Source organism: Leucoraja erinacea, chromosome 31 (assembly GCF_028641065.1).
Source record: "Leucoraja erinacea ecotype New England chromosome 31, Leri_hhj_1, whole genome shotgun sequence".
NCBI lineage: Eukaryota > Metazoa > Chordata > Chondrichthyes > Rajiformes > Rajidae > Leucoraja > Leucoraja erinaceus.
In genome coordinates, this window is record NC_073407.1 from 20,890,896 (window position 1) to 20,915,262 (window position 24,367).

The 24,367-nt window shown below is 50.0% G+C and overlaps 1 protein-coding gene across 2 annotated transcripts; it reads right to left on the bottom strand.

The window, feature by feature from the left end:
• Positions 1-5,393: 5,393 nt before the first annotated feature.
• Positions 5,394-23,295, bottom strand: card9 (caspase recruitment domain family, member 9). 2 transcript variants are annotated; one of them, XM_055660266.1, is made up of 12 exons: positions 23,000-23,295; positions 21,381-21,518; positions 19,957-20,282; positions 18,949-19,128; positions 17,684-17,791; positions 16,601-16,726; positions 15,381-15,572; positions 12,739-12,780; positions 11,236-11,281; positions 10,356-10,441; positions 9,610-9,686; positions 5,394-6,770 (listed from the first exon to the last, which is right to left on the bottom strand). In XM_055660266.1, the coding sequence occupies exons 1-12, from the start codon at positions 23,187-23,189 to the stop codon at positions 6,650-6,652; spliced, it is 1,632 nt and encodes a 543-aa protein (XP_055516241.1). In that variant the 5' UTR covers positions 23,190-23,295; the 3' UTR covers positions 5,394-6,649. The 2 variants fall into 2 exon arrangements, with proteins under 2 accessions (XP_055516241.1, XP_055516240.1); XM_055660265.1 differs by having other exon boundaries at positions 17,684-17,827.
• Positions 23,296-24,367: the final 1,072 nt, after the last annotated feature.

Sequence of the window (24,367 nt, forward strand, 5' to 3'; positions counted from 1 at the left end):
CTGTCTGTCTGTCTGTCTGTCTATCTTTCTTCATTGATGTATCTCAGCCAAGAGGTGGGAAAGGGAGGGAATCCCAGGCTTGGGTCCCAGGTAACTGAAGATTGGTGCAGCAGGAATATCTGGATGTTCAAGAGGCCCAAATGGAGCCACGCAAGAGCAGGACCTTAAAGCAGGAGGAAGTTACTGCCCGGGGAAGGGGTCTAGTCACCGAGAGTTCAGGGTTCAATTTTAAAATATGCATAAACACTCAAGCAAACATAGCGAGGTTGAACAAACTTACTTTGTTATCTCTGGAAGGTTTTGGGTGGAGAGGAGACCTTATAGAAACATAGAAAATAGGTGCAGGAGTAGGCCATTCGGCCCTTCCAGCCTGCACCGCCATTCAATATGACCATGGCTGATCATCCAACTCAGTATCCCATCCCTGCCTTTTCTCCATACCCCCTGATCCCTTTTAGCCACAAGGGCCACATCTAACTCCCTCTTAAATGAACTGGCCTCAACTACATTCTGTGGCAGAGAATTCCATAGAAGTATATCAAATTACGGGAGGCATAGCTAGGTTAGACAGTCAGAATTGTTTCCCAGTGTGGGAATGCCAAACACTAGAGGGCACAGCTATAAGGTGAGAGGGGCAAAGTTCTGTGCAAGGGTGGTGGTGGAAGCAGATGTGAAAGGGGCTTCCAGCCTTGTTTAAGAGGCGTTTTAATGGATACACAGAGTATGGAGGGGTGTGGATCACAAGCACGCAGAGATTAGTTTAACTTGGCATCATAATCGGCACAGACATTATGGGCCGAAGGGCCTGTTCTTGAGTTGTACCGTTCAAGAGAGTTTTATTCTCATGTGTCCCTGAAAGGACAATGAAATTCTTGCTTTGCTTTAGCACACAGAACATAGTAGGCATGAGTGTGTATTAGCACAATAACCTATAGCACAGTGTGTATTAGCACAGTGTACAATGCCGTCTGCACCTTGCTTGGGTTAGGGGTTTCAGTGAAGCCGGGGCAAAGGAACAGCATTAGTTCAGTTGGGCTGAAGGGCCTGTTCCTGTGCTGTACTGTTCTGTGTTCCAATCTATAAACACCTCACCCTTCCATATCTCTGGTCTCCCTCTCCCTCGACTCTCACAGTCTGAAGAAGGGTCTCGACCCAAAACGTCACCCATTCCTTCTCTCCAGAGATGCTTCCTGAGTTACTCCAGCATTTTGATTCTATCTTCGGTATAAACACATTGGGCTGTTTTGATTAATCTGCTGCACGCGAGAGGTGACATATAAAAAAAATGCTTATCCAGTAATAATTTTACCTGCTGGTACCATCCACGTTTCAAGCAAGTTGCCCGGCTGGAGTGCATTGTTACCTCTTTGTTCCATCTGCATCTGGGCCTCTCTCTCCCTCTCTCTCTCATTCACTTTCTCTCTCTCTCTTGTTTTACTTGGCAATCCTTCTCTTGGACCGAAGATTTTAATAACTCTTGGACTTTGATAAAGATTCCCAAAAAATCATTATCGAGGGAAAAAATATCCAGTGACGGCCTAACTATTAAATATAAGACCAATCCCTTGAGCACTGGCAGGAGCCAGACAGAAAGCAGACACGCAGGAGAGGGTCTGGACTTTAACGCCTTTGATCCATCGCTACTTGTGCCAGAAACATCCTGAGAAACAATTACACACATCTCATTGGACTATGATACTGAGTCTGAGGAAGGGGTTTCGGCCCGAAACGTTGCCTATTTCCTTCGCTCCATAGATGCTGCTGCACCCGCTGAGTTTCTCCAGCATTGTCTACCTTCGATTTTCCAGCATCTGCAGTTCCTTCTTAAACATACAGATTCCCTTTTTCTTCCTTATTGTTGTTTCCACATCCCCCCTTTTGTCTCTCCCTCTTCCCCCGTCTCTCCTCTCCCTCTCCCTCTCTCCCTCTCTCCCTCTCCCTCTCTCCTCCCTCTCTCTCCCTCTCTCTCTCTCTCTCTCTCTCTCTCCCTCTCTCTCTCTCTCTCTCTCTCCCTCTCTCCCCCCCTCTCTCTCCCTCCCTCTCTCTCTCTCTCCCTCTCTCTCCCTCTCTCTCCTCTCTCTCTCTCCCTCCCTCCCTCCCTCTCTCTCCCTCCCTCTCTCCTCTCTCTCCCTCTCTCTCTCCCTCCCTCTCTCTCTCTCTCTCTCTCCTCTCCCTCTCTCTCTCTCCCTCCCTCTCTCTCTCTCTCCCTCCCTCTCTCTCTCTCTCCCCCTCCCTCTCTCCCTCCTCCCTCCCTCCCTCCCTCCCTCTCTCCCTCTACCCCAAACATCTACCATGTCTTCACTCCTCCCCCCTCTTCTTTTCTTTGTTTTTGTTTTCCTTTCCTTCCCCCCATCCGCTCCAACCCGCCTCCTTCCCCCCTTTCTGTTACAACCCCCCTCCCCCCCCCCCCCCCCCCCCCCATCACTGCCCTCCTCCCCAGCTGCCCCTCCAGTTCCCTCTCGCCTCCACCCTGCACCCTCTCCTCCACAGCTCGGGACCGTGTTCCCTGTCACGGACCGGGTAAATCCCAGCGAGACGCTTCCCTTACGGAACGGCGGGATCCACTTGGACTACTGTTGACGGGATCTGTGCTCTGTGCTAATAAATGGTTCTTTTAATCTCCAGAGTCACCGCAGCCTTGATGTTAGTTTGCCATTTATTCCTCTAGTTACAGTCCAAGTCAAATAGCCAGCTGCCAGCTCCACTTCAAAGCTGGACCAATACCCAACGATAACAAAGCTGAATTGTGGTTCTGTTACACTAGTTACAATCCTGACAAGAGACCACTCACTGACTTGAAGCGTTGCCTGTTTTGTTGTTTCTCTCTCTCCACAGATGCTGCGTGACCCGCAGAGTAATTGCCAGCAATTGTTTTAAATTTCAAGTGTAGTGTGGAGGTGAATTCTGCGTTAGTTTAAGGCAGGGCGACGTTAACATTCACGAGTCAGCGGCAATTGCAATTCCTCCCTTCATATTTCCAGGAATCGACCCAAGTCGGGATAAACTTTGTCTGATTGACTTCACAATTCCAGAAGAAAAACAGAACAGGAAATTACATCTCAGGAATCTGAGACAGTCAGTGTGGACTTGCCCGCGTCCCTGGAGAGTTTCCAACAATGCTGGAGGATTCAAATTCCTCTGATGTCATTCCTCAGGATCCGTGGGTAATTTATGAAAGTTAGCAGAACTCCAGCGAGTTTGGGGGAGATCTGTGGGCGAAGTAGGGAGCAGAGCGCCCGTGATGTAGTGCAGCTAGTTCCGAGGAACAGCTTGTTTGGCTGCTGCCGCTTGTGTCTGACTGCAGGGGTGGGTGAGACGTGTTAACACGCCTGCATTCTCCAAAGCTGCTACATTGGGAGTGGCGGCATGGGTGTGTATGTGGAGGCCAAGGGCCGGGTGGGGTTCATGAGGGAGTGGGCAGACACCTCTAAGGGTGAAGTGACCGGAGAACCAATAAAAACATAGAAAAATAGGTGCCATTCGGCCCTTCGGGTCAGCACCGCCATTCAATGTGGCTGATCTAAAATCACTACCCCGTTCCTGCTCCCCCCCACCCCCATATCCCTCGATTCCTTTAGCCCGAGTAAGAGCTAAATCTGACTCACTCTTGAAAACATCCAGTGAATTGGCCTCCACTGCCTTCTGTGGCAGAGAACTCGGCACAACAGCCTCGTCAGCATGTACAGAAGAAGCGCAGTGTTGTGACACTGTGGCACGCTGCACCCTGCAACCCCCACGACCCCTGTCCCACCTCACGCCCAAACCCGTTAACTTATTGCCTGCAGGCATCAATGTAAAAGTTCACGACCTTGTTTTCAAATTCATGCGTGTCTCATCCCTTCCTATTTTTTTTATGAGCTATTCTCCAGCATTTTTATAACCTTCCAAGATTTCTGCATTAATCACAGTTGGCCTTGATCACTCCTGGTTTTAATCGGTTCACAGATGACAGCAATGCTTTCAGTTGCCAATAACTTCAGCTTGAGAATCCCCTCCCTAAACGTCCCTGCCACTCTCCCTCCCTCCAGCCACTCCTGGAGAGTGTTCAGGAGTTTGGACAATGGTATCTCCTGCTGTGGCCTGGCGTCGGTCCTAGCATCCATTCGGCCCATCAAGTCTACCCCACCATTCAATCGTGGCTGATCTATCTTTCCCTCTCAACCCCATTCTCCTGCCTTCTCCCCATAACCCCTGTCACACTTACTAGTCAAGAATTTGTCAATCTCCACCTTGAAAATGTCCATTGACGGCCTCCACAGCAATGAATTCCACAGATTCACCACCCTCTGACTAAAGAAATTCCTCCTCATCTCCTTTCTAAAGGTACGTCCTTTAATTCTGAGGCTGCAGCCTCTGGTCCTGGACACTCCCACTGATGGAAACATCCTCTCCACATCCACTCTATCCAGGCCTTTCACTATTCAGTAAGTTTCAATGAGGTTCCACCCTCATCCTTCTAAACTCCAGCGAGTGCAGGCCCAGTGCCTACAAACGCTCATCGTATGTTAACCCACTTGTGCTCTTCAGCAGCTCACTGGGAAGTTCTGTTTTGTTAAAGACACTGCACGATGCAAGTACTTGTTCCCTCTTTGGGTTGGACCCTGTGGCTTGAAGGAGTTCAGTCACGGTGAACTTCGGTAGCTCACGGTTACAGTAGAACGGAAGAGCAAGGGAGGGATGGCAGGGAGACGCTTATTTGATTAAGCCTTTCACTGTGACATCCCCATATCTCCAAATGCAGAGAAAAACCTGGAGATCATGCTGGCAAGCTGACACCAAACAGAAAATTCAGCAGTTCAGGCAGCACCTGTGGAAGGTGAGAAAGTAATTGGACGTTTCCAAAAACAAAACACAACGGGTCAATAGTCAAGAGTGTTTTATTGTCATCTGTCCCAAAACAGGACAATGAGATTCACTGATGATGGTTCAATGAAGTCGGGCAGCATCTGTGGAGGGAATGGGTTTTGGGTTGGGACAATTGGCCTGATTGTTTCCAATGTAATTCTGTTTCTCTTTCCCGTGACCTGACACACACACACCCACCCACACACACACACACCCACACCCCCACCACACACACACACACACACAGCCACACACACCCACACACCACACACACACCCACACACACACACACACACACACACCCACCCACACACACACACACACACACACACACACACCCACACCCACACACACACACACACACACACCCCCACACACACACACACACACACACACACACACACACCCACACACACACACACACACACACACTCCCACACACACACACACACACACACACACCCACACCCACACCCACACACACCCACACACACACACACACACACACACACACACACACACACACACACACACACCACCCCCACACACCCCCACACACACACACACACACACACAGCCAGACAGCTCCCATTCCCCCCACTGCCTTCAACCCCAGCTCCTGAGTGGGATAACGTGGCCAACACCGCCATCTGCTGGCGGCTGTACACATGACACCCGGCTTCACTGACACCTGTGAAAAACCAACCCCTTCTATCCAGGAAGATGTAGAGACAAGGAACTGCAGATACTGGCTTTCAAAAAAAGACACAAAATGCTGGAGTAACTCAGCGGGTCAGGCAGCATCTCCCGGATAGGTGACACCTCCGAGATCTCCCGGTTGCTAACTATTTTAACTTCCCAATCCCACACTGACCTCTCTACACTGGGCCACCTCCATTGCCAGAGACACAAACTGGACTCGGAGGAACAGTCCCTCAATTCCACAGGGGCCGCTTGCAACCCAATGGCATGAATGGCGAATTGTTCAATTTTACGTAACTACGACCCTTCACCCCCTCCCTCGCCCATCTGTCACTGAGCATGAAAGAGGGTCGCTCTCTATGATAAATATCCCGTTAAGCAATGTGTAGGAAGGAACTGCAGATGCTGATTTAGACCAAAGATAGACACCAAATGCTGGAGTAACTCAGTGGGACAGGCAGCATCTCTGGATAGAAGGAATGGGTGACGTTTGGGGACGAGCATTTTTCAGACTCCGTTAAGTGATGACGTGTAACAGACCAGGACAGTTCACACCTGCCCTGTTTATAGTTCTGTGGTTAATCTGCTACTGCAACCATTTTGCTGTTTAGATTGTTGCATCCATTTACCAAATTAAGGGCAGGAAAGAAATGTGATAACCGCAAGGTTCACAGACTATTTTATTTGGAAGAGCATCATCCGGCGTGTGGAAGGCCGGTACTCGGTGACAGGGGAGGTGGCCCCTCACAAAAACCAACCCTGTAACCATGTCACCATAGACGGGGACATGGTGTTGTTGGACTTGTGTTTGGATCAATCAGATGTAGCTGCTATGGCAAAGGGACAGAGTGGTGATGGGGAGACAGAGAACTAGAGAGAGAGAGAGAGAGAGAGAGAGAGAGAGAGAGAGAGAGAGAGAGACACACACACACACACACACGGCACAGAGTAAACGAGATCCAGGGAGAGTCAGGGGGCTGCAGGGAGAGTCTGGGGGCCACAGGGAGAGTCTGGGGGCCACAGGGACAGTCTGGGGGCCACAGGGAGAGTCTGGGGGCACAGGGAGAGTCTGGGGGCCACAGGGACACTAGAGGCAGACGCATCAACTCCCATCCTCGTTCTTCCCTTCCCCGTCGGAGTAGTCGGAGTCGGTGGTCTCGCTCGCTGCCACGCCTCCTTTCACCCCCTCGTTCATCTGTTTGTTCAGGCGGATCGCCCGCTTCCTGTTCCGTTTGGTGACAAGAGAGAAAGGGATCGGGATTCAGGATTTGGTGATGTTTCAGCGTGGAGTTAAAAAACCTCTACCCGCCTCTACCCCACAACAGACAGTGGTTGTAATAGAGAGAGACACAAACCGATTGCTTACTCTCTAGTCACGGAGCGATACAGCGTGGAAACAGGCTCTTCAGCCCAACCTACCCACACCGATCGACAAACATGACCCAGCTACACTAGTCCCACCTGCTGCCGTTTGGCTCGTATCCCTCCAAACCTGTCCTATCCATGTAATAGGATGGGATGTCAACATCTTGAGAGTGGCACAGTGGGTAGTGCTGCTGTCTCACAGCACCAGAGACCCAGGTTTGATCCTGAGCTCGGGTGCTGTCTATGTGAAGTTTGCACGTTCTCTCTGTCACCACACTGGTTTCCTCCCACTTCGAGGTTAATTGGTTAATGGGCCTCTGCAAAATTACCGTGCAAGGAGTGGATGCCGAACTGGGATAACATAGAAACATAGAAATTAGGTGCAGGAGTAGAGGCCATTCGGCCCTTCGAGCCTGCACCGCCATTCAATATGATCATGGCTGATCATCCAACTCAATATCCCTGTACCTGCCTTCTCTCCATACCCCCTGATCCCCTTAGCCACAAGGGCCGCATCTAACTCCCTCTTAAATATAGCCAATGAACTGGCCTCAACTACCCTCTGTGGCAGAGAGTTCCAGAGATTCACCACTCTCTGTGTGAAAAAACGTTCTTCTCATCTCGTTTTTAAAGGATTTCCACCTTATCCTTAAGCTGTGACCCCTTGTCCTGGACTTCCCCAACATCGGGAACAATCTTCCTGCATCTAGCCTGTCCAACCCCTTAAGAATTTTGTAAGCTTCTATAAGATCCCCTCTCAATCTCCTAAATTCTAGAGAGTATAAACCAAGTCTATCCAGTCTTTCTTCATGACAGTCCTGACATCCCAGGAATCAGTCTGGTGAACCGTCTCTGCACTCCCTCTATGGCAATAATGTCCTTCCTCAGATTTGGAGACCAAAACTGTACGCAATACTCCAGGTGTGGTGTCACCAAGGCCCTGTACAACTGCAGTAGAACCTCCCTGCTCCTATACTCAAATCCTTTTGTTATGAATGCTAACATACCATTCGCTTTCTTCACTGCCTGCTGCACCTGCATGCCTACTTTCAATGACTGGTGTACCATGACACCCAGGTCTCGCTGCATCTCCCCTTTTCCTAATCGGCCACCATAACATGGAACTAATTTTATACTGACGAATTGTAATGTTTATGTTGGCCTAAAATAGGACACCTTGGTAGTGTCCTCTGTGATGTTCAAAGGGAAGACTCTGAACTCTTGAAGTGTACCATGGTGTACCATGACACCCAGGTGTGACAGTCAGCATGGACTGGGCTGGCCAAGGAACAATCTCTTGTACACAGTGTCTGGGCCTCCTCTCCCATCAGTGGACCTTGCATCTTAGCTCAGCAGCACCCCCGGTGGCTGAGCGTGACTCCTCATGGACCGCTCCCTCAGGTCAAACCCTGTGTGGAAAACTGAGCAAAACGAGGAGCCTGACCCTTATAGCCCAATCTTTCTGAAACCGAGAGACATCTGGCGGCACGGTGGCACAGCGGTAGAGTTGCTGCCTTACAGGGCCAGAGACCCGGGTTAGATCCCGACTACGGGTGCTGTCTGTGCGGAGTTTGTACGTCCCACCCGTGACCTGCGTGGGTTTTCTCCGAGATCTTCGGTTTCCTCCCACACTCCAAAGACGTGCAGGTTTGTAGGTTATTTGGCTTGGTGTAAATGTAACAATTGTCCCAAGTGTGTGTAGGATAGCGCTAATGTGCGGGGATCGCTGGTCGGCACGGACCCGGTGGGCCGAAGGGCCTGTTTCCACGCTGTATCTCTGAACTAAACAGTGGGACAACAGGAGGTAATAAGGCACAGGGCAGAAGGGGGGAGGCTGGTTGGAATGACGGTGGGACAGATGGACGGGTGGAGAGGCGGAGACAGGCAGTAGTTGGACATGTAGATATAGAGATACAGGCCATTCAGCCCACATCGATATGCGAACCCCACGCATTCACACTACCCTATACACAATAGGGACAAAGTGTTCAAGAAGGAACTGCAGACGCTGGAAAATCGATGGTACACAAAAATGCTGGAGAAACTTACCGGGTGCAGCAGCATCTATGAAGTGAAGGAAATAGGTAACGTTTCGGGCCGAAACCCTTTCGGGTTTCGGCCCGAAACGTTGCCTATTTCCTGAAATGGTTCCTATTTGGCCCGAAACGTTGCCTATTTCCTGAAATGCTTCCTATTTGGCCCGAAACGTTGCCTATTTCCTGAAATGGTTCCTATTTGGCCCGAAACGTTGCCTATTTCCTTCGCTCCATAGATGCTGCTGCACCCGCTGAGTTTCTCCAGCATTTTTGTGTTCCCACACCATAGGGACAATTGTTTTTACATTTTTACACCAAGCCAATTAGCCCACAAACCTGTACGTCTTTGTGGGAGGAAACCGAAGATCTTGGGGGAGAAGACCCACGCAGGTCACGGGTGGTGGGGGGTGGGGGGGGAACGTACAAACGCACCTCACCGCCCGTAGTCAGGATCAGGTCTCTGGCGCTGTAAGGCAGCAACTCTACCGCTGCGCCACCGTGCCGCCCAGACCAACTGATACCGGGGATAAATTGATGGGAAGGACCATCTTTAAGAGATGGGCGGCAGCAGTCGGAGGGAGAATTGGCCAGAGAAGGGTTGGCCAGACCTTTAAGAATTTCAGAAGTGGCAGATCATTTGTGGCAAGGGTTTGTTACAGACCTTCTGTAGTCTTCAAAGCTTTTCTTCATCCGTAACCTGCTGGACTTCACCTTCAGTAGGTCTTCAGTGGCCACCAGCTGTGAGAGAGGCCATGGGAGACTCCAGTCACACACAAGCCTGACCCCAAACTCCATCCCACCCTCCCTTCCCCTCCACCCACTGGTGACACCACCCCCACCCACCCCAACATCCCCCACTCCACTATCAGCCTCGCAACGGGTGCCCAGCAGGCTCAGCACAACGCCACCAGTTCTCAAGGGATTGGATTATGGAGACAGGTTACACACAGAAGGGTGTGTAGAAAAATTGGGATTTTGGAAGGAATTTTGAAGGAGTCATTTGCGATTGGAATAAATCCGTTACTTCCCTTCTGTCGAAAGAACCCATGGAGTTATATTGTGTAGGAAGGAACTGCAGATGCTGGAAGATAGACACAAAATGCTGGAGCAACTCACCGGGACAGGCACACACTCCTTCCCTCCAGAGATGCTGCCTGTCCCGCTGAGTTACTCCAGTATCTCTGGAGGGGAGGAGTGGGTGAGGTTTCGGGTCGACCCGAAACGTCGCTTGTTTCTTCTCCCCAGAGATGCTGCCCGTCCCGCTGAGTTACTCCAGCATTTTGTGTCTATCATGGAGTTATATTGGCATCTTCCACACGGTCTCTGGTCCACTGGGGCAAGGATGGATAAGGCAGTGGATGGGAATCAGGGGGGGTGAAGAGGATCCTCAGCTGTGAGGCAACATACCATTTTCATGTCGGAGTATTTCGCCAGAGCTGGAGACGGCTGTGAGCCGGCTGCCTTCACCGTCTCTGTGTTCTGTGTCCAACACCCTGGAAAAAACAGATTGGACTTCACACGACACAACCAGAAACAACGCTGCCTCCTCCTCTTCCCCATTCCCCGCACAATGGTCCCTGCAATAGGCGGCGTTTCGGGTCGAGACCCTTCTCAAGACTGGAGACCCCCTTATTCCGTCTCTCCAGTGATGCTGTCTGACCCGCTGCCCCACCCAAGGTTTCCGTGTGATTCCCGGAGGTTTTTGTCAGTCTCCCTACCTGCTTCCACTACCTGCAACCTGCAACCTCTGGCAACCACCTGCAACCTCGGCAACCACCTGCAACCTCCGGCAACCACCTGCAACCTCCGGGAAGCGCACAGAAACCTTGGGTGAGGCGCAAAGTCTCCAGAGGTTTCCGTTCAGGTTTTCTAAGTGGGACAGGGACATTACTCCACTTTTCTGTGTCTACCTTCGGTTTAAAACAGCATCTGCAGTTCCTTTCAACAGTTCTGAACCTTCTGAATTTTGTAGTCGGTCACGGGGAGAACGTACAAACTCCACACAGACAGCGCCCGTAGTCGGGATCGAACCAGGGTCTCAGTTCATCTAATTATTGTACATTGTTTCAGGTGCAATTCTCCTCTCCCCCTGCCCTTGGGATCATTTACGTTCACACAGATGGCAGCGTGGGACTTTAGACCAACACCTTGACCATAAACACACCACTGACAGCACAGTTCACATCATGGCCCCATGTCACTACGGTGGGTCTCGAGGTGAGAGAACTGCTGTGACATTACTGCCTCACATTGCATTTTAAAGTGAAGGGTTACTGACGTAACTCACATTCAGCGGAACTTCGGTCTGTATCCTGGATTCCTGTAACAGTGACCTGGTGAATGAGAGAGATTGATAGTGGGTATCCAAGCTGGTCCAATTAATCACACACCTGATATGGAATATAACTCTGGATGTGGACACTAAGACATGTACTAAATAGGAGACCCACCGCATACTGAAGCACATGGACCATCGCAGCGCTGTGCTGAATGGATTGATCTAACATTGGCTGGTAGTGGGGGCACATGAATGTTGATGGTGAGTGTGTATGAACATGTATGTGCGCATGTAGACGAGTCCAGGCATGTGACGATTTCAAACGTATGTGTGCGTATGACTGCGTGATGTGTGGTTCTGTCAGTATGAGTGTTTAGTAACCTGATGCACGGAGTAAGTATGTATGTGCGTGTGCATGTTATATGTGTGTAAATGTGCATGTGTGTGTTATGTTGTGCACGTACATGTGCATGTGTGTGTGTGCATGTCATGGGCATGTTATCTGCATGTGTGCATGTGTATGCATGTTATGTGTGTTTTACATGTGGTGTACATGTGCATGTGCATGTTATGTGTGCGTGTACATGTGCATGTTATGTGCATGTTATCTGCATGTGTGTGCATGTTATGTGTGTGTACATGTGCATATGCGTGCACATGTCATGTGCATGTTATCTGCATGTGTGCATGTGTATGTGCATGTGTGCGTGTACATGTGCGTTCAACAGACTGATTCCTGGGATGTCAGGACTGTCTTATGAAGAAAGACTGGATAGACTTGGTTTATACTCTCTAGAATTTAGGAGATTGAGAGGGGATCTTATAGAAACTTACAAAATTCTTAAGGGGTTGGACAGGCTAGATGCAGGAAGATTGTTCCCGATGTTAGGGAAGTCCAGGACACGGGGTCACAGCTTAAGGATAAAGGGGAAATCCTTTAAAACCGAGATGAGAAGAACTTTTCACACAGAGAGTGGTGAATGTCTGGAACTCTCTGCCACAGAGGGTAGTCGAGGCCAGTTCATTGGCTATATTTTTAAGAGGGAGTTAGATGTGGCCCTTGTGGCTAAGGGGATCAGAGGGTATGGAGAGAAGGCAGGTACGGGATACTGAGTTGGATGATCAGCCATGATCATATTGAATGGCGGTGCAGGCTCGAAGGGCCGAATGGCCTACTCCTGCACCTAATTTCTATGTTTCCATGTTTCTACATGTGCACGTGTGTGTGTATGTGCATGTGTGCATGCTTACATATGCATGTGTGTGCCCATGTTTTTGGACTTGGGTGCAGATAGGGTTCAGATTTGGAAAGGCCGAGTCTTGACCTGCATGTTGAGACCAGTGGGCCGTTCCCGCAGGGAAGGAAGTGAGGCTTGGGGGCGGAAGATGGCTGTACGCACCGTGACCAGTGGCAGCCAGCACGGAGGGGGTGAGGGGCAGTGGGGGGGTGACCCACCTGGACCAGGAGAGCAACGATATACTGAGCAATGAAGTGAAAGCAGAGTGACTCACATCCTGAGACGCTTTGGAGCTGGTCTCATCAAAGTCTGAGGTCTGAAAAAGCAAGAAAGATTTTGTGAAATTATAAACGCACATATTATCAACGCGGACATCATCAGCTGGACCTCAATATCACTGTCCCAACCCCAACATCATGCAGTCATCCCCATATCATCACCAGCTAAGCCCAACACCACGGCAATCCAAACCCCAAACCCAGCAGCAACACAACGATCTCGACACCCCAGAGACTGCAGATGCTGCAACCTTGTGGAGAACGCAAAGTGCTGGAGTAAATCTGCGGGTCAGGCAGCATCCTCGGAGAACATCCCTGGAGAACATTGTCAGCCATGATTGATTGATTGAATGGCGGAGGGGACTCGATGGGCCGAGTGGCCTAATTCCGCGCCTGCAACTTGTGAACTAGTGAACACGGATAGGCGACGTTTCAGTTAGAGGCATTTCTTCAGACTGATTGTAGAAGAGGAGGGGGGGTGGGGGGGGGAAGAGAGCTGGAAAAGTGGACTGGGTCTGGAGAGCGATTGAGAAGGAACTGCAGATGCTGGAAAATCGAGGTAGACAAAAGTGCTGGTGAAAGTCAGCAGGTGCAGCAGCATCTACGGAGCGAAGGAAATAGGCAACTTTTCGGGCCGAAACCCTTCCAGGGTTTCGGCCCGAAACGTTGCCTATTTCCCTAGAAGGGTTTCGGCCCGAAACGTTGCCTATTTCCTTTCGCCCCGTAGATAATTGGACAAAAGGTCGAGATGAAATGGGGCAAAATAAGCCAAAAAAATGGAGATCAAAGGATTTCAGATAAGGAGGGGGGAATGTGACGGAGACGTGAAATGGAAAGCAGCGGGAGGGAGGGATATGTGGAAGGGGGGGTTTGGGGAGGGGGTGGGGGGTGGGGGGAGGCCTAGAGGAGTAAATCCTTTCGCCCCGGGGGTGGGGGCTTGCAGGAAAGAAAGGGTATCGAAAAGAGGGGAAATGGGGCTTGTTACCTGTAAAAATTCAAGGAGGGAAGGATGTGGGAGAAATGGGCGCTCGTCCGGGGGGAATGGTGGGAGCGCGGGGGGGGGGGGGAGAAATGGAGAAATCATTATTCATACCATTGGGTTGTAAGCCACCCCAGCAGAATATGAGGTGCTGTTCCTCCAGTTTGCATGTGGCCCCACTCTGACAATGGAGGAGGCCCAGTACTGAACATTCAGTGTGGGAATGGGAAGGAGCTTAAAATGGTTAACAACTGGGAGATCCAGCAGGTCTTTCTGGACCGAGCGCAAATGTTCAGTGACTTGATCGCCTAGGAGGCTATGCTTGGTAAGGGGGTCAGGTGTAATGGGGAGAAAGGGGTTGAGAGGGGAAGATAGATCGGCCACGATTCTATGGCGGAGTGGACTTGATGGGCCGAATGGCCTAATTCTGCTCCTAGAACATAGAAACATAGAAATTAGGTGCAGGAGTAGGCCATTCGGCCCTTCGAGCCTGCACCGCCATTCAATATGATCATGGCTGATCATCCAACTCAGTATCCCGTACCTGCCTTCTCTCCATACCCCCTAACCCCCTTAGCCACAAGGGCCACATCTAACACCCTCTTAAATATAGCCAATGAACTGGCCTCAACTACCCTCTGTGGCAGAGAGTTCCAGAGATTCACCACTCTCTGTGTGAAAAAAGTTCCTCTCATCTCGGTTTTAAAGGATTTCCCCTTCATCCTTAAGCTGTGACCCCTTGTCCTGGACTTCCCTAACATCGGGAACAATCTTCCTGCATCTAGCCTGTCCAACCCCTTAAGAATTTTGTAAGTTTCTATAAGATCCCCTCTCAATCTCCTAAATTCTAGAGAGTATAAACCAAGTCTATCCAGTCTTTCTTCATAAGACAGTCCTGACATCCCAGGAATCAGTCTGGTGAACCGTCTCTGCACTCCCTCTATGGCAATAATGTCCTTCCTCAGAACTTATGATATTGGGAACTTACGTGGCCCCAATGTAAAGGAGGCCACATCAGGAATGCCAAATAGACGCTAGAGGACGTGTATGTGAACCTCTGTCACACCTGGAAGGGCCACAATGGTCCCTGGATGGAGCTGAGGGGGGTGGGTGCTGGGACAAGTGTGACATCTCTTGCGGTTGTAGGGGAAAGTACCCGGGGAAGGGGTGGTTTGGGTGGGAAGTGATGAATGAGCCAAGGAGTTGCGGAAAGTGTGGAATGGAGTGGGGGTGGGGAGATGCGACTGGTGGTGGGATCACGTTCTCACACTGAACCCCAATACCAACACACAGCAAAACCCAACATCACGGAGTTAACTCCACGTCTCATCGCAAACCAAAACGAACATCAATACACATCAAACCCAATTCCGTGCACGAGAACCTCAGCAAGACACACCAAGATCAGAAGGGTCTCGACCCGAAACGTCACCCATTCCCTCTCTCCAGAGATGCTGCCTGACCCGCTGAGTTACTCCAGCGTTTTGTGTCTGTCTTCACCAAGATCTAATATCACCATGTGACAAAACGCAACTTTGTGAAGCAAATTCCAAGGTTGCGGACAGAGGCCCGACAAACGTGCGCCAGAGCCCGACCGTCGCCAGCCAAACCCCGATGGCACGGAGCGCACCCCAACACCGCGATAAAGGCGGGCGTTACCGAGCTGTCCGGCAGTTGCTTCAGCCGCTTGAGCGTGGCCTGCAGGTTGAGGAGTCGCTCCTCCTGCCGATAGAGTTCGATCTGCAGCTCGTCGCACCTCTCTCCCTTCTCGCGGATCAGCTTGCGGTACTCATCCTTCTGCTGCAGGCTGTGTGAGTGCAGCTTGTGGATCTCCTCCCTAGACTGCAGCGCCTGTGGAGGACACGCGGTGACGGGCACAGAGTCACGGGTACAGTCCACTTTATTGTCACTTGCACCCAGGTACAGTGACAAGCGTCTGCTGCGTGCTAACCAGCCAGCGCAACGACAATAGGGAGGTTGCACGGTAGTTGGGTCACCACCCATGACCCGTACAGTTGCTCCGCTACGCCAACTGGAGTCCACGTGATGAACTGCAGGTCACCATTGTTTCCAGCATAGCGGGCCCATTAAAAAACGACAAAATTATCATTTTTTGCAGTAAATAATTACGGAAATCGGGGTAAGCGAGAGAGACATTTATCCTACTTCAGAATTCCAAAAATGAGGAGAAGTTATAGTAGAGAGAAGTGACAGCTGAAGGGACAACAACAGCTAAAGTGCTTGGCGAACATTGGCCGTGCAGATATCGAGATTGAAAATATTGGGAATTACCGCTTTTGCTCTCTGCATTTCATCAACAGTGAGGCATTATTTGTGTTTTTTCTTGATTCCTTTGGTATCTAAAAAGTTTCAGAAGTGATAAATCTGGCTGTAAAATGTAAAAATCGCCCATGGTTCTCAAGTGGGTCATCACTTCTGAAACTTTTTAGAGAAAGGAAGAGGAGGAGCCCGAGGGCTGAGGGAGAGTTGGGGAGGGGAGGAGACAGCAAGGGCTACCGGAAATTAGAGAAGTCTAAACAGGGGGTATGGACAGAAGGCAGGTACGGGATACTGAGTTGGATGATCAGCCATGATCATATTGAATGGCGGTGCAGGCTCGAAGGGCCGAATGGCCTACTCCTGCACCTAATTTCTATGTTTCTATGTTTCTATAAGTCAATGTTCCGCTGGGGTGCAGACTGCCCAAGCGGAATATGAGGTGCTGCTCCTCCAATGTCCGGTGGTGCTCACTCTGGCCATGGAGGAGGCCCAGGACAGAAAGGTGGGATTCGGAATGGGAGGGGGAGTTGAAGTGCTGAGCCACCCTGGAGATTGGGTTGGTTAATGCGGACCGAGCGGAGGTGCCCGGTTCCAGTTACCTGGTCTCTCTCTGTGGCCACCTCTTGCATCTGCAGGACGATCGCCTCTATACGATCCTTGTACATCTGCGAATCCTTTTGCAGTGTCGTGCACTTCAGCTCAAATACCTCCTTCTCTTCCAGATACTTCAACAAAACAAAAATTAGGAATTAGGAAGAACAACTGTATCTATCACGGTTCTGCAGCCAGGGGTAGTCCTGGGCCAGGCTGGGTCAACACCTGTGGTGAAGTGGAGGTGTCCCTCGGTCAAAGTTCTTCCACAAACACTCCATCACACGGGGCTTCATTCCCAAACTCACTCCTTGCCCTGACTCCCAATTAGGAAGAGGGGAATGGTTCTCTCCATCCCACCCCAGCCCATCCCACCCCCCTTCCAACCAGGGACACTGAGGCTTATTGTCACCGTCCCACACAGCGAAGCCATGGAGGTGTACAGTGTGGAGGCAGGCCCTTCAGCCCAACTCTCACATGCCAGCCATGCTTTAGAACGGAGATCGTCTCATTTACCTGCATTTCCCAACTGGTGGCAAAGGAAGGAACTGCAGGTGCTGGTTTACACTGACGATAGACACAAAAAGCTGGAGTTACTCAGCGGGTCAGGCGGCATCGCTGGAGAAAAGGAATAGGTGACGTTTCAGGTCGAGACACTTCCTCAGATAGAAGATGCGTCTCGTCCCGAAACCCCGAAGGGTCTCACCTACTCCTTTTCCCCAGAGATGCTGCCTGACCCGCTGAGTAACTCCAGCGTTTTGTGTCTATCTTTCCAAACCGGTGTTTCTATAGAGAGTTCACCGTGGGGAAGTTACCTCAAACCTTTTCACAGAGGAACTGTGAGACAATGGAAGCTCACTCGATGTGGGGGACTTCGATGTGCTTTTAAAACGCAGGGAGGTGGTGGGGTTTGGGGCCAAACCATAACACACCCGACACTGGGGCTGCAACAGGGCAAATGTGCAAGAGGGCCGGAGGTAATGAGCGGGTGGCGATGAGATGGGGACGTATGCAATGGGTGGTGGTTTGGGGCTGGGAGTCAATGCAGGCCAGTGGGCACAGCACGTGGTAATGGAACGATCAAATCCTACCTTATCTCGTAACTCCTCCACATCCTGAAGCTCTTTACGCAAGCTGTAGATACTGTTGACCAGTTCCTGATGTTCCTCCTGCGTTGTCCTCCGATCATCTTCCAGGATCTGGATGTACATCTTATTTTTATCGACATTCTCAACCTTCAATTCATGCAACAATCAAATAAAAGCTGCTCAGATTTCCTGATGACACAAGAGACTGCCCAATGACTGCCGCAGAATATATTCGTTAAGATTAAGTATGTTATCTGCCATGTCTCCATCGAGGAGCCTGTGATCCCTTGCCTGGGATCGACGCTCCAACCCCAACCTACGCGTTGTAACATTGAGGAGCTTGTAGTCTCGGGTAGAGACTGATGTCGGGAAGCTCCAAAGTCGACCAGCCCCGACCCGGGGTCCGATCGCCCGGCGTGGGGTAGCCCGACCCCCCCCCCCCCCCCCCCCCCGATGTGGGAGCTTGATCTCCCCGTTGCGGAGGTCCCGACCGCCGGCTACAGGAGCCAAGATCGCCCCGTCAACAGAAGGCTCGAGGCCCCCAAACACGGGAGCACAAAGAAGGGAAGAGATTGAACACAGAATGCATTTGAGGCCACAGTTCATTGGTTATATTTAAGAGGGAGTTAGATGTGGCCCTTGCGGCTAAGGGGATCAGAGGGTATGGAGGGAAGGCAGGTACGGGATACTGAGTTGGATGATCAGCCATGATCATATCGAATGGCGGTGTAGTCTCGAAGGGCCGAATGGCCTACTCCTGCACCTAATTTCTATGTTTCTATGAACATTTGTTTCACCTTCCATCGCAGTGAGGAATGTGGAGGAGTCACTGTGGTGGATGTTGATGTTAAAATGTATTTTGTGTGTTTTGTTGCTTTTTATTGGTATGACTGTATGGCAAATGAAATTCCTCGTATGTGGCAAAACATATTTGGCTAATAAATTATGATGATGATGATTGATATTATGATATCTGTTACAAAACAATTAGTGAAGCCTAAACTCCTGTACACAAACTCTGCAATAGACAGACAATTTTTCATAAACCCAAAATAACTGAAACTGTAAAACATCCGTTGAAGAGACTCTGAACTACTGACTCTCACTCGCTGCGAAGTAAAATTGCCCCTAGTGTGTTGGGAGTGGATGAGGAAGTGGGATAACATCGAACTAGTTTGAACCATGGTTGGTCAGAATGGATCAGGTGGACCGAAGGGCCTCTTTCCATGCGGCATCTTTCAACAAACAAACCCAGGCTGGGGAATTACCTTCATGGGGCTGGCCAGCTCCTGGATCTTTGCCTTGAGCAAGTCGTTCTCTCGCTGGAGTTCCCAGATGAGCTCCTGCTTTGGTCTCTGCTCCATGGCATGCTTGAGTTTCATGGTGTGGGTCCGCTCCACCTGGCATCCATCCTCTGCCAGCATCAGATTGTGCTTCAGTTTCTCGATCTGGAGCAAGGTTGAGAGCTGTTAGTTGCCACAGTCCAGTTCCGCCCGACACGATCACAAATCAATGTGCAGGCTCTACCAGCAACTAGGCCCTCTGATGGGAAGTGGATATTACCAGGTGTCCAGGACCTGAGTTACAGGGAGGGTTGGACAGGCTAGGACTTTATCCCCTGGAGAGCAGGAGGCTGAGGGGTGATCTGACAAAGGTGTATAAAATCAGGAAGCGAATAGATAGGGTGAATGCACAGAGTCTTTCATCCAGGATAGAACAATCAAGAAGCAGAGGACATAGATTTAAGGTGACAAGGGCAAGATTTAACGGTAACCTGAAGGGCAACTTTGTTCAGAGTGAGTGGTGGGTGTATGGAATGAGCTGCCAGAGGAGATAGTCGAGGCAGATAGTGTAACAGCATTTAAAAGACACTTGGACATTATATATGGATACAGGGATATGGGCCAAATGGGAGCACCTTAGATGGGACATTATAGTCACATGGACTAGTTGGTCTGAAGGGCCTGTTTCCTTTCTCTATGACTCTATGACACTGGGATGGGAAGTGTTTGGATCCTGGGAATCTGTAAATAGCCATAGATGGGAAGGGACTGGGTGATTTGGGATTCAAAACAAAGGAGAAATTGAGTAAGGATTTGATCAATTTGGATACAAATGTAATGAGGGTTTGGTCCTCAACTGTGGGACTAGTGTAGCTGGGACATTGTGGGCCAGTGTGGGCGAGTTGGGCCGAAGGGCCTGTTTCCACACTATGACTCTATATACAATACTGTACAATGAGTGTGGCCTCACACAGGATTCAAGCTTCAACCCACCTCCAACTGCAGGTCTCTGTTCTTCATCATGGCCTTGTTCTTCTCTTCGCTCTGCATTGCAAAGTCCTTAGCCCACTTGTAGTTCTCCTCCTTGCACATCTTCAGCTCCTCGCTGAAGTTGTTGCGCTCCTCCCGCATCTTCCAGAAGCGCTCCTGGTGCTTGTGCAGCTCGTTCAGCTTCACCTGCAGCTGCTTGATGAGGTCCTCCTTAGTCTTCAGCTGGGCGGTCACCTCCTGGGCCCGCCGCTGACTCTGCATCACCGCCTGCTGCTGCTTCTGAACCTCTGCCATCAGCAGCTCTGTCAGGCTCGATTCTCCACCCGCATCTGAGCAAAAAAAAAACAGTCAGCCCCTCGTCAGTGGCCGGGCTGGGACAACGCACCCCAAAGCCAAAGCATCTCCTCCACCTCCCCACAGCAAGGTCCACGGATAGATGCGAGGCCTCCATCACACATGGCCGCTGCTTCCCTCTGCAGCCACTCCCAATATCTGTTCTCATTGTGTCTGAACCTTCAAACATGAGCGTTGTAGTCTATTCATCCAGAGGAGGAATTGGATCTTCATTCAATCTGTCGCAACATCGCCCCGCAACGAGCCAGACCAAGCGCAGAAACGGCGACTGTTTTGTTGGACACTTGAGCTTGGTCCGCCAAGGCCTGCTGGATCTCCCGGTTGCAAACCATTTAAATTCCCCTCCCCTTTCCCCATACTGGCCTTGAAATCCTGGGCCTCCTGCATTGCCACAGTAAGGCCACACGAACAACTCATCATATTCGCTCGGAGAGCTTACATTGAATTTCCCAATTTTATCGACCTCCTCCTTTCTCACTCACATTTGGAGTATTGTGTTCGCTTCTGATTTCCTCATTACGGGAAAGATTTGAAGGCTTTGGAAAAGGGTGCAGAAGAGATTTACCAGACATATGGATACGAGGGTATTACCTACATGGAGAGGTTGAGCAAAGCTGGATTGGTTTCTCTGAGGTTGAGGGGAAACCTAATAGAAATATATACAATAATGAGAAGCACAGATAGGGTAGACAGACACATTTTTCAACAGAATGTAAACGTCTCAGACATAGCTTCAAGTAGTTTTAAGAGGGGTAATGTTTAAAGGAGATGTGTGGAGCAGCATTTATTGAGAATGGTGGGTGCATAGAACACTCTGTCAGACAGGGATGGGGGTGGAGGCAGTTTTGATAGTGGTATTAGGAGGCTTTTAGAGAGACACATGGATGTGCAGGGAATGGAGGGATAGGATCACATGAAGGCAGGGGAGATTAGTTTAACTTGGCATCATGTTCGGCACAGACATTGTGGGCCGAAGGGCCTGTTCCTGTGCTGTACTCTTCTATGACTATATTTACTTAGATTGATGCAAAACCAGAAGAGGAGGGAAAGGTTAAAGGGTGCGTTTCCTTTACCCAGGATAACGGAGAATGTGCGCGTGGGGTCTTGCCCGGTGATCTTCCTGTACAGGTCGGGGTAGTAGAGCTCCAGACTCTCCAGGAAGGCGATGTAACCCTTGCACCCGGTCCGCTGGAGAATGTCGAGCAGCACGCCTGAAAACACAAGGAGCACAGGTCAGTGTCTATGGTGCACTACTCTGCCCCTCACCTCTGCCCCAGGGGATGTTTGCTGCAGACCACGACACACCTGAGGTTAACTGAGGCTACCTGAGGGCAGCGGTAGAGTTGCTGCCTTGCAGCGTCAGAGACCAGGGTTCGATCCCGACTACGGGCGCTGTCTGTACGGAGTTTATACGTTCTCCCCGTGACCTGCGTGGGTTTTCTCCGGAAGCTCCTTTTTCTTCCCACACTCCAAAGACTACAGTTTTGTAGGTTAATTGGCTTTGGCAAAATTGTAAATTGTTCCTAGTGCATGTAGGATAGTGTCAGTGTCCGGGGTGATCACTGGTCACGTATAGACTCGGAGGGCTGAAGGGCCTGTTTGTTTCCGCGCCGTATCTCTGAACTTAACTAAACTAAATTAAATCAGCCTTTCAAATACAGTACTTGTATCCGCCTATCACTCGCTAGGCTTTGTCCTGCCCCCTCCTCTCTTCCAGCTTTCTCTCCCACGCCATCCCCCTGCCCCCCACAATTTGAAGACACAAAGGTCACCTATCCATGTTCTCCAGAGATGCTGCCTAACCACTTTGTATAATCAGCATCTGTAGTTCCACCAGATTCAGGTACAGTTTCTTCCCAGCTGTTATAGAAACATAGAAACATAGAAAATAGGTGCAGGAGGAGGCCATTCGGCCCTTCGAGCCAGCACCGCCATTCATTGTGATCATGGCTGATTCATCCCCTATCAATAACCCGTGCCTGCCTTTTCCCCATATCCCTCGACTCCACTAGCCCCTAGAGCTCTATCTAACTCTTTCTTAAATCCATCCAGTGACTTGACCTCCCCTGCCCTCTGTGGCAGGGAATTTCACAAATTCGCAACTCTCTGGGCGAAAAAGATTTTTCTCACCTCAGTCTTAAATGACCTCCCCTTTATTCTAAGACTGTGGCCCCTGGTTCTGGACTCGCCCAACATTGGGAACATTTTTTCCTGCATCTAGCTTGTCCAGTCCTTTTATAATTGTATATGCTTCTATAAGATACCCCCTCATCCTTCCAAACTCCAGCGAATACAAGCCTAGTCTTTTCAATCTTTCCTCGTATGACAGTCCCGCCATCCCAGGGATCAATCTTGTGAACCTAATCTCGTTATCAGGCAACTGAGCCATCCTACCACAACCAGAGAACAGTGGTGAACTACTATCTACCTCATTGGTGACCCTCGGACTATCTTTGGTCATAACTTTACTGGCTGTGCCTTGCACTAAACGTTATTCCCTTATCATGTATCTCCATACACTGTAAATGGCTTGATTGTAATCATGTACTGTCTTTCAGACGACTGGTTAGCACGCAACAGAAACATTTTGCTGTACCTCGGTGCACGTGACAATAAACTAAAACTGACCTGAGTTGCTTCCTTCCACCCTTTGGCCTGACTCCGGGGCCACACCGCCCCTCCGGGCACTCACCGACTTTGCGCCTGCGGATGACGAGGCTGGGGTCGTTGTAGATCTGCTCCTCGTCGTCGTGGTTGAGGACCTTGCACTGGCGGAGGTAAGGGGTGATCCGGCACGGCTCTATCACCGACGTGAGCCTCGCTCTGTAATTCTCCAGCGTGTTCCACTGCTCCTCAGCATCAGACTCCTGGTGATCAGACATGGTGGAGCAGCTCCCTAGCGAGCTCACTGCCCAGCCAGCGCTCAGCAACGTCACACAACAACGGTCCCACTGCCCGTGGAATGGATCTTCAGTAAGGATGGGGAAATAGTTATTTAATATTTAGAATTGAAGAATATTTGTTTTACTCTGTATCGTAGTGGTGGGTTGGTTTGTACTGTTTTGTATTGTACATATGATTTTTGTAAAAAATTGGTTTAAATTATCTTTGTAAAACAAATGGATTAGACAGGCTAGATGCAGGGGGAAGTGTTCCCCTGGATCTTTTAGGATCGAGATGAGAAAAACATGTTTCACACAGAGAGTGGTGAATCTCTGGAACTCTCTGCCACAGAAGGTAGTTGAGGCCAGTTCATTGGCTATATTTAAGAGGAAGTTAGATGTGGCTCTTGTGGCTAAAGGGATCAGGGGGTATGGAGAGAAGGCAGGTACAGGATACTGAGTTGGATGATCAGCCATGATCATATTGAATGGCGGTGCAGGCTTGAAGGGCCGAATGGCCTACTCCTGCAACTATTTTCTATGTTTCCCGATGTTGGGGGAGTCCAGAACCAGGGGCATGGTTAAATAATAAGAGGTAAGCCATTTAGGACTGAAATGAGGAAACACTTTTTCATCCAGAGAGTTGTGAATCTGTGGAATTCTCTACCACAGAAGGCAGTGGAGGCCAATTCACTGGATGTTAGATTTAGCTCTTAGGGCTAAATGAATCAAGGGATATGGGGCAAAGGCAGGAACGGGGTACTGATATTAGATGATCAGCCATAATGATATTGAACGGCGGTGCTGGCTCGAAGGGCCGAATGGCCTACTCCTGCACCTATTTTCTATGCTTCTATAGACAGCAGTCCCACTTCACGCCCAGAGGTCGTTTAGGAACCTGCTGTGAAAACGAGGACTTGTCAGTGGCGGATGCTGCTACCTGCAACCTTTTTAAAAAAAACAAAAACTCCATGACAATTTGCACCAAGAAACCACAGCAAGAAATTCAATAATTAGCAGATTACTGGGGAGTCGACATTGCTTTTGTTATTTAATTGTAAAATTCTAAACACTAAAGCCGTCTTTACGAATGAACAATTTCATTCCGTTTTATAGAAAAAATGTATTTTGCATTTCAATACATTTTTGACATTCATTTTGTTTTAAACACTGTACAG

Excerpts from the sequence above, each read along its gene's own strand:
- card9 (XM_055660265.1), bottom strand. The coding sequence starts at position 23,189 with ATGTCTGATCACCAGGAGTCTGATGCTGAGGAGCAGTGGAACACGCTG. Across the intron at positions 11,282-12,738 it reads GCTCCAAAGCGTCTCAGGAT|GTCACTGTTACAGGAATCCA; the intron begins GTGAGTCACTCT and ends CTCATTCACCAG. Across the intron at positions 10,442-11,235 it reads AGACCGAAGTTCCGCTGAAT|GGTGTTGGACACAGAACACA; the intron begins GTGAGTTACGTC and ends TGTTTTTTCCAG.